The following is a 10,174-nucleotide window of genomic DNA, read 5'->3' as shown; positions in this document are numbered from 1 at the left end:
CAAACTTTGTATGCCATAGTATAATGAAATTAAATGAAATTATTGAAGATGATGAGTATGACAGATTATTCCCTCCTTGATATATGCCACCTCATCAAGTTAGTTTATAACTAACTCTATTCTGGAAGCTTCTGCTGTAACAAACTCATACACGAGTTTGTTGTGAGTGCTGACATCATTTCCATTCCCTTTGTAATAAGCTAGTACTATATATATTTGTATTCTGAGCTCATGCTTTTGTAATGCTCATAATATTCTTCTCTCTACATTTTCCTCTTAATAGAATTCTCTCTATTTTCTTCTCTCTAAAACTTCTTGTTGAGCAAGTTTTCTGTATTTTACTTCAAATTTCTTCATGGTATCAGAGCTGATGTACGATCCTTTGCTGCATTTTCAGATCGATTTCTTCATATTCGGGCATTGATTCTTCATCTCTTTTCTCTGTTTTCTCTTCTATTTCGTTCAGTGTTGTTCTATTTTTCCTGGATTTCTGCATTTTTGTGCTTGCAATTGATCAATTATGGGTGAAAATTCTGGTAATACACTATCTCTTAATTCAAATCCTGCTAGTGTATATTTTCAGCATCCTTCAGAGAATCCTGCAAATCCTCTTGTTTCTGTTAAATTCAATGGTGATTGTTATAATGAATGGCAACGAGGTATGATTATTGCTTTTGCTGCTAAAAATAAGCTAGGATTCATTGATGGAACTTTGCCTAGGCCTCCAGTTTCTGATCTGCTTGAACCACAAGCTTGGGATAGGTGCAATGCAATGATAATTGCTTATATTCTGAATTCTCTGGATCCTGGAATTGCTAGAAGTGTTCTATATTTTAGTACTGCTAGAGAGATCTGGAAGGATCTTGAAGATCGTTATTCTCAGAGCTCAGGTGCTCAATTGTACTCATTACTGCAGAATTTGCATGATATGAGTCAAGGTTCTAGTAGTATTGCAGAATTTTTCACTGGAATCAAAGTTGTTTGGGATCAGATCTCAGGAATCAATCCTATTCCTTCTTGCAGTTGTGGTAATTGTACCTGTAATCTGACTCAAAAATTTCTCAAGCAGCAACAGGAAGAGAGGTTGATTCAGATGTTGATGAAGCTGGATAACAAATACAATAATGTCAGGACCAATGTTTTGATGATGCAGCCTCTTCCTAATGTTTCTTTGGCTTACAGACTTTTAATCCAGGAAGAGAAGCAGAGAAATGTTAGTATGCTTGCTGATGCTCAACAGCAGACCAATACTATGGCGTTTGCTGCTGACATTAGAAGATTTGATTCATTTTCTGGACCTAGACCTAGTATAACCAAGTATCAGCCACCTAATACTTGGAACAGAAACTCTTCTTCTATTCAGCAAGGTTATAATCAAAACCTTGGGAGGGGAACATCTGGACAGAGAAGATTTTCTTCTCTCTTTTGTGACTATTGTAAGATGTCTGGACATTCAGTTGATAGGTGTTTCAAAATCATTGGACATCCTGGTTCTAATTCTGCTGGTAAAAACAAAGGCAAGAAAATAGCAGCAATTGTTTACAGTGATGATGCAGATGATGATTCTAATCAGGCAGTTGAGACTGCACACATTTCTTCTGAACAATTCAGCAAAATGATGGAGGTGATGAATTCTCAGCAGCAGAAGCAACACATTTCTTCTAATTCTGAATCTGAGAGCGCACAGAATCTTGTGTACTCTAATCACAGTTCAGCTCATATGGCAGGTACTTGCTTACTTTCCTGTTCAAATTCTAAGTGGATTATTGATTCAGGAGCAACTGATCATATTTGCTGCAACATTGATTTATTTCAATTTTATGAAAAATTCAATAAATCTCCTAATACCATAACTGTTGCTAATGGTAAGCATGTGAAAGTTGAAAATATTGGGGATATTAGATTTCAGAATGGCATAGTATTGAAGAATGTGCTTCATGTGCCAGAATTCACTTTCAATTTGATCAGTACACATAAGTTGTGTAAGGATCTTGATTGTGAGATCAAATTTACTCATGGTACTTGTCTCATTCAGGATCATTCCCAGCACACTACACTTGTTCTTGGTAAATTGGAGTCTGTTTGTATGCTGTAAATGGAGAATACACTGTTAAGAAGAGTGATACACAAGTTGCTGGTGCTGCACAGTTGAATAATTCTGAAGAAGCTAAGCTATGGCATCTCAGACTAGGACATCTACCTTTCAATAAAATTCATCATGTTCTTAGTCATGTTTCTAGTTGTTCTGGTCAAGACACTATTTGTCAAATCTGTCCCAGAGCTAAGAAAACTAGAATTCCTTTTCCCTTAAGTAGCATTAAGACATCTCATTGTTTTGAGTTGCTGCATATAGATACTTGGGGTCCCTATAAAATTCCTACACATGATGGTTGTTCTTATTTTTTTACTATAGTTGATGACTTTTCTAGGCATACTTGAACTTTTCTTATGAAAGCCAAATCTATTGTTGTTTATGTAATAGAAAACTTTTCTGCAATGATTAATAATCAGTTCAGTATTTCTATTAAGTGCATTAGATCAGATAATGCAAAGGAACTTTGTGAGGGTCCTATTTTACAGTGCTATAATAAGCATGGAATTGTTCATCAAACTAGTTGTACAGACACACCACAGCAGAATGGTGTGGTTGAAAGAAAACACAGGCATTTGCTTGAAACTGCCAGAGCCTTGTTTTTCCAATCTAATGTTCCTATTTCTCTATGGGGAGAATGTTTACTTTGTGCCACTCATCTAATCAATAGAATGCCTCTAAGCTCTATTGAATTCTGTTCTCCTTATGAAAAGCTCTTTGGAGTTAAACCTAATTTAGGACATCTAAGGGTGTTTGGATTCCTTTGTTATGTGTCAACTGTTAAATCTCAGAGAAGCAAGTTTGATTCTAGAGCTACACCATGTGTCTTTCTAGGTTATCCCCCAAACCAGAAAGCTTACAGAGTCATGAATCTAGAGACAAGGCAATTTGTTATCTCTAGAGATGTGTATTTTCATGAAAAACACTTCCCATTTCATTTTCCTGCAAATAATAAACCCCAACCTATTTTCTTACCCATAGCCAGCCCAAACACTTCAGATTTTTCTCAAACTATTCCTGAACCTTTCCTCTTTGATACAGATTCTGAGTCTGCTACTACACTAACACCATCACATATTCCCAACTCACCACCTCTTTCTCCTGCTCCTACTTCTTCTCCTATTTCTGTTTCTCCACCATCTCTGAGACAGTCTCAAAGACCTCATAAAACACCTTTTTGGCACAAAGATTATGTTACTGCTGCTGTTCACTAGTGTAACATAGTGCAATACACTTAGATAGCTTCTGATGTTCAAGTTTTCTTTGCTCAGACAGCTGATATTAGAGAACCAGCTAGTTACTTTGAAGCATCTCAAGATCAGGGATGGATAGAGGATATGCAAAAAGAGTTGGATGCCTTGGATAGAAATGGAACTTGGGAACTTTGTTCTCTTCCAAAAGGGAAGAAAGCTATAGGGTGTAAGTGGGTTTTCAAGGTGAAACTCAAATCAAATGGGACTGTGGAAAGACTTAAAGCAAGGTTAGTTGCTAAGGGTGCACACAGGTTTTTGGCATAGATTTTGATGAGACTTTCTCACCTGTGGTTAAGATGGCTACAGTCAGGTGTATTTTGTCTCTTGCTGCTCACAAAGGTTGGACTCTACATCAATTAGACATCAACAATGCTTTTCTTCATGGCAATTTACATGAAGAAATTTACATGAAAGTACCTGAGGGGATGTCTAATCCTCACAATCTTGTTTGCAAATTGAAGAAATCTCTCTATGGCCTTAAACAAGCTTCAAGGCAATGGTATGCAAGGCTCACTCTTGAATTGCAGTCTAGAAGGTTCAAGCAGTCCTTGAATGACTATTCTATGTTTTTGAGGCAGACAGATGCTGATCTTATCATCATTATAGTCTATGTTGATGATATTATAATTACTGGTACTAATGATGCTTTTATTCTGGAATTGAAGCATCACCTTAATTCTGTTTTCAGCATTAAGGACTTGGGGACTTTACATTATTTCTTAGGGATTGAAGTTCTTCACAAGCCTCAAGGGATTATTCTTACTCAAAGAAAGTTCTCTAAGGAGCTGTTACAGGAGTCTGGTTTTGATGTCTCCAAGACTACTAAAACTCCCTTGCCTCAGAAACTGAAGTTAATAGCAGATGAAGGAGATTTTTGTTCTGATCCCTTCCTTTACAGGCAACTTGTGGGGAAGCTTAATTTCCTGACTCATACAAGACCAGATCTTGCTTTTGCTGTACAATCTTTGAGTCAATTCATGCAACAGCCTAGAGTACAGCATATGGATGCTTTGCATCATGTTCTTTGTTATGTTGCTTACACTTTGGGTCAGGGCATATTACTCAATGCTACAGAACAACTAACATTACAGGCATATTCAGACTCTGATTGGGCTGCTTGCTCTAACACTAGGAGATCTGTGACTGGTTATATCATGATGCTTGGGAATTCACCTATTTCTTGGAAGTCTAAGAAGCAGGGTACTGTTTCTAAATCTAGCTCTGAGGCAGAATACAGAGTCATGGCTGCAGCATCTGCTGAAATTGCTTGGCTGGTTAGATTGCTCACTGAGTTGGGGGTACTTCATTTAAAGCCTGTGAAATTGTCCTGTGACAACATGTCTGCTATTCATATTGGCAAGAATCCTGTGATGCATGAACGTACCAAACATATTGAGATCGATTGTCATTTCACAAGAGAGAAGGTTTTGGAAGGTCTTATTGAGCTCACTTATCTTCCTTCTGCAGAACAGCTTGCTGATATTTTCACTAAGTCCTTGCATGTTCATCAGCACTCCTATTTGACTTCCAAGCTTGGTCTGGTTGATTCAACCACCTCAAGCTTGAGAGGGGGTATTGAAGATGATGAGTATGACAGATTATTCCCTCCTTGATATATGCCACCTCATCAAGTTAGTTTATAACTAACTCTATTCTGGAAGCTTCTGCTGTAACAAACTCAGACACGAGTTTGTTGTGAGTGCTGACATCATTTCCATTCCCTTTGTAATAAGCTAGTACTATATATATTTGTATTCTGAGCTCATGCTTTTGTAATGCTCATAATATTCTTCTCTCTACATTTTCCTCTTAATAGAATTCTCTCTATTTTCTTCTCTCTAAAACTTCTTGTTGAGCAAGTTTTCGGTATTTTACTTCAAATTTCTTCAGAAATATGTACCCTCTAAATGCTAGTTTTTTTATGTATGAAACATAAGACTTGGAAAGATGTCTCATGTAATTATATTCTGGTTTGCCTCCTTTTACTTAAACTAGGTCTCTCCAAAACAAAGTTGCTGGTAGCTACCGACGTACTGGATGAGAATCAAAAGAAATTCAAATTGTCTTCACAATTTCGTAAATGTGCTAGAACTTGAGGGCTTCAATGGGTCTGAAGATGTAGCTAAGAGTAATTATCTGATAATCGGTTATCTCCCTTTTGAAAGTCTCGTGCAACTCAAATAAAATAGCTAATTTAAGCATATGAAGATGATTAATTGATTATGCCTCCAAAAGCCAAGCTCATTGTACTGCCTTAGGGAGTTTTCCGGTTTTTTTAGTATAGTTTGGTGTATAAACACAGTATAATTACTCTGAACTGTATTTTGTAATTGAATTGTCATTATGCAGCATTATACAAAATTTATGTAGTAGATTAAGGGTCCGTTCTCTTTAGATTATTTTCAGTTCATTTCATTTCAGCTCTAACAGGTTCAGTCCAGTTCAGCTTAATAAGTTCAGTTCTTAATTTCCTTCTCTCATAAAAAAAATTTAGTTCAGTTCTGTTCAGTTCATACAATCAGAACATGCCCTAAGTTATCAATACATAAGCTATGTAGTAGAGTATAATCATTACCAAGTCATGCAGTGTTATTATGTTATACAAGTATTTTAGTTGTTTTGTTTTCTACTCTGTATAGTTTTACAATTTTTCATCAAAAAATTCTTAGGCTAATGAGATTATAAATTGTTTGAGGATACCTTTGATGTAAGACTTTTTTATTTTAAAAAATAAATAATAATAATAATAATATACATAGCCCTTAGGGCTACATATAAGCATTAAATTTACGCTTGAAAATCGTAAAAAGTTCAAAAATCATAAAAATATAAACACTAATTACACTAATTTACGTGTGTTTTTGTCATGAATTCTTAATTTTATACAACTTCCAAGAGTGAATTTAATGATTATATATAGCCCTTAGGGCTACACATAAAATAAATAAATAATAATATTATACCTTCTATGTGTAGCCCTAAGGGCTATATATAATAATATTTTTTTTCAAAATAATAATAATAATAATAATAATGAATTTTCCTTCAAAAGAAAATAATAATAATAATAATAATAATAATAATAATGAATTGATAATATAGATGAGATTTGATCTTAGCTCTTAACTTTTTATGGAGTAAACCATTTGACAAACACAAGATTTAGTAAAAGTCAAGCAATGGTGAATTAGTAGTCACTATTAAATTGATAGCTTTATAAAATTTCAAATAAGCTTCTTCCAAAAAAAACAAAAAACAAAATTCAAATAAGCATATCAAAATGAATTAGAGGGATTACGTTTTTATTGGAAAAAAAACCTTTAAACTTTTTTTTTTATTATTTTTTTATTTTTAATATTGGATTGTTGCAATGAGGTACTAATCAAGTCATTTACTCCTACTAAAATTAACCATGCTTCATATTTTTTGACAGAACAAATATAATAATCGTAATGTCTATTTTAATCTTATAGTTAGATGAATGTAAAATAAATTCTACTTGTACCAATCTACAAAGATCTCACTAGTTTAATCCATTCCAATTTCCAAGAATTAAATCAAAAAAATTAAAAACGAATACTCCAAATTCATCCTCCGATTAAACCCAAGAAATTCTTTGGATTATTTTGGCAAATTGTCACCAACCACCGACCCCCCCAACACACCTTTGTTCAATGTTCTTACAAGTATTCCATTCCCCCTTTCCCATCATCTCCCATTCAAACACTTCCCTTCCCATCTTTCTCATCATTACACACTAAAACATGCACCCTTTTCCTATATTCATCCTCCTCCTCGTCCTCATCCTACTCCAAAACACCATCGCCACCGCTACCTCAAACGTTACCACTACCCAACATGACTACGTCAAACTCCAACTCATCCACATTAAACCCTTTAAAACCCCTTCCGACATCCTCCTCTTCGACACCCACCGCATTCACTCCCTCCACCACCACCGCCACCACCACCACCACCACAACCACCACAAAAACCACCGTCATCCCATCAAAACCCCCCTCATCTCCGGTGCCTCAATCGGTTCAGGTCAATACTTTGCCGGAATCTCCATCGGAACCCCCCCTCAAAACCTCCTCCTAGTCGCCGACACCGGCAGCGACCTCACTTGGCTTAAATGCTCCGCTTGCCGCACCACCAACTGCACCGCCAACCACCCTCCTAACTCCGCTTTCTTCCCTCGCTTCTCCCTCTCCTTCCGCCCCACTCACTGCTACCACCCATCATGTCAGCTCGTCCCTCACTCGTCAACTCACTGCCCTCGCCCTCACCATCCACACCATTCATCTTGTTTATACGACTACTCTTACATTGACGGGTCAACCACCTCGGGCATCTTCTCTAAAGAAACGACGTCGTTTAACTCTACCTCCGGCAAAACAATCCACGTCCCGAACCTCAGCTTCGGGTGCGGGTTCCAAACCTCAGGTCCGGCAGTCTCCGATACAGGCTTCGAAGGCGCGAGTGGGGTAATGGGCTTGGGCCGTGGGCCCATCTCATTCACGGCCCAATTAGGCAGACGTTTCGGGAACAAATTCTCTTACTGCTTACAAGACTACACATACTCTCCCCCTCCAACTAGTTACCTCGTGATCGGTGGCGGACACGATGTCGTCCCCACCGATCACAATACGGTTCAATCGACCCCACTTGTACAAAACACACTCTCGCCCACGTTCTACTACGTTGGCATCCAGTCCGTAACGATCGACGGTGTGAAATTACCAATAAGCCCCTCGGTGTGGGCCCTGGACGAGTTCGGTGACGGCGGTACAGTCATCGACTCAGGAACGACATTAACGTTCGTTCCTGAGCCAGCGTACCGTCAGATACTAACGGTAATGGGGGAACGAGTGAAATTGCCTAAACTCAGTGAGTTAACTCAGCAGTTTGATCTTTGTTTCAATGTGTCAGGAGTTTATCATACGAGGTTTCCTAGGATGAGTTTCGAACTCGTTGGTGACTCGGTGTTTGACCCGCCGCCGAGGAATTACTTCATTGATGTGGCGGAGGATGTTAAGTGTCTTGCTATCCAGCAAGTTATCTCGCCGTCTGGGTTTGCCGTTATTGGTAATCTTATGCAGCAAGGTTACCTGTTTGAGTTTGATAATGACAGCTCACGACTCCTATTTTCACGTAACGGTTGTGGTGGTGGTCCACGCTCGTGAGTCGGGTGAGATTAGAGGTGTTAATTCGGATACTCAGTCATGTCTATTTCAAAGTTAAATCATACTAAATTATTATATTCATACGAATCAAAATCTAAATTGGGAATTTTTTGAGTCAGGTCAGTCGGATTCGTTTTTAACACCGAGAAGGGTATAATGTTAAATGTTTGTTTGGTTAAGGGTTTAAGGCTACCCATTTATTGTAATTGGGTGGATCGTGAGTGGGTATAATGTTGGTTAGATAATTGGTTAAGGCTACCTATTTATTGTAGATGGGTTCAATTGAGTCCGAATGTTGTACATGTATCATTTATTTATTTATTTTTCTATGAAATGATTAGATTGATTTTGGTTAAGTATATTTGTGTTTCATAGGATACCTTAATTCAATTATGTATGATTTGATGCATGAAAAGAAACAAGTAAAAAGTTGGGGAGATTGATGTTTTAATTTGGAGGGTTTAAGCATAAGTGATGTCGGATTCACATGAAAATACATGTGGCATGTCTTTGTCAGCGGATATGTTGGGGAAAGACTGAAATCGCGAAATTAATTTTTGCATTTATTTGCCTACTTTCGTTATTAATGTTGGCGTGATCTATAGCAAATTTGTCACTGGATTTTGATGTTAATATTGTGTTTTTGAGTTTTGAAAGATCTTTGGTTGTATACTTGTATGTTCTCTATTCAACTATTCTTTCCGACTGTATTACTGTATTGTGAAGTTTTATCATACCTTAATATAGTACGAACTCATTAAATTAGAGGGCATGTAATTATATAAGCTACTCAGTATATAATATAATTCATATGTTAAAGTTTCGTTTTAAATTTAATCTTTGTGATGTGCAGTATATGTCGATTTCATTCATACTCTGTATACTACTGTACTACATATTACTTATATTCTTACAATATTTGTACTTTGTAAATGTTTGCATTGGTTCAAATTAAAGGGTGTAAAATGAGCTAGACTTCCAATATAGTCCGGGTTTAGACTAAGCCGATGTTCATTTTCATCATTGTACCAACACGGAGTCTTGCGTTGGTGTAGAGTAATAGCCATTGGCAGAAGACTAAGGGTGATCACTAAGCTTTAAATTGAAGAAGTTGCATATTAAGAAGGTGGTTTACAGGTTTATGGACTGATGCATCTCATTTATATCAGCTATATGGTGTATACGCAATCTTAATAATACTTTATGACCAATCAAATTTGTGGTCACTAGTAATGATACACATTGAAAAAATCCTTTGCATTACCGATTTAACTATCATAAATGCAGTTCAAATCACACTATCAAAAAATAAGACTGTTAGTTTCGGACAAAAAAAAAAAATACTCCGTAAGAAATAAAGAGGACGTGTTTGTTTGGCTCTATCCTCAACTCGATCGACTAAAATCACTCCATATCAGGCAAGAGCATACCCTCACCACAAGTGTAGGCTTTGATATTCATTAAATGTCCAAGAGAGCTAAAAAATGTGAGAAGATCTAGAGGTTTAAAATGGAAGCTTCCTAGTAGCTTCATAATAAATAGTTGGCCATGAATAAGAGGCAGCCCTAGAAATGGAAAACACAAGGTGGTCTCCATGGTACTTTAAATACAAACATTGAGGTGTTGGGTACCAAATACCAATG

At 36.9% G+C, this 10,174-nt stretch overlaps 1 protein-coding gene across 1 annotated transcript; it reads left to right on the top strand.

The window, feature by feature from the left end:
• Positions 1-7,052: 7,052 nt before the first annotated feature.
• On the top strand, positions 7,053-8,890 carry LOC145607394 (aspartic proteinase NANA, chloroplast-like). The gene has a single exon (XM_081663078.1). It carries the CDS (start codon positions 7,110-7,112, stop codon positions 8,529-8,531), a length of 1,422 nt encoding a protein of 473 aa, XP_081519204.1. The 5' UTR covers positions 7,053-7,109; the 3' UTR covers positions 8,532-8,890.
• The last annotated feature ends 1,284 nt before the right edge of the window (positions 8,891-10,174 follow it).

This window comes from Chenopodium album, chromosome 1, assembly GCF_948465745.1.
Source record: "Chenopodium album chromosome 1, dcCheAlbu1.1, whole genome shotgun sequence".
In the NCBI taxonomy this organism is placed as follows: Eukaryota; Viridiplantae; Streptophyta; class Magnoliopsida; order Caryophyllales; family Amaranthaceae; genus Chenopodium; species Chenopodium album.
This window is presented reverse-complemented; position numbering and strand designations above follow the sequence as displayed.

What these genes read in the sequence shown, in the direction of transcription:
- LOC145607394 (XM_081663078.1), top strand. Translation starts at nt 7,110, where the DNA reads ATGCACCCTTTTCCTATATTCATCCTCCTCCTCGTCCTCATCCTACTC.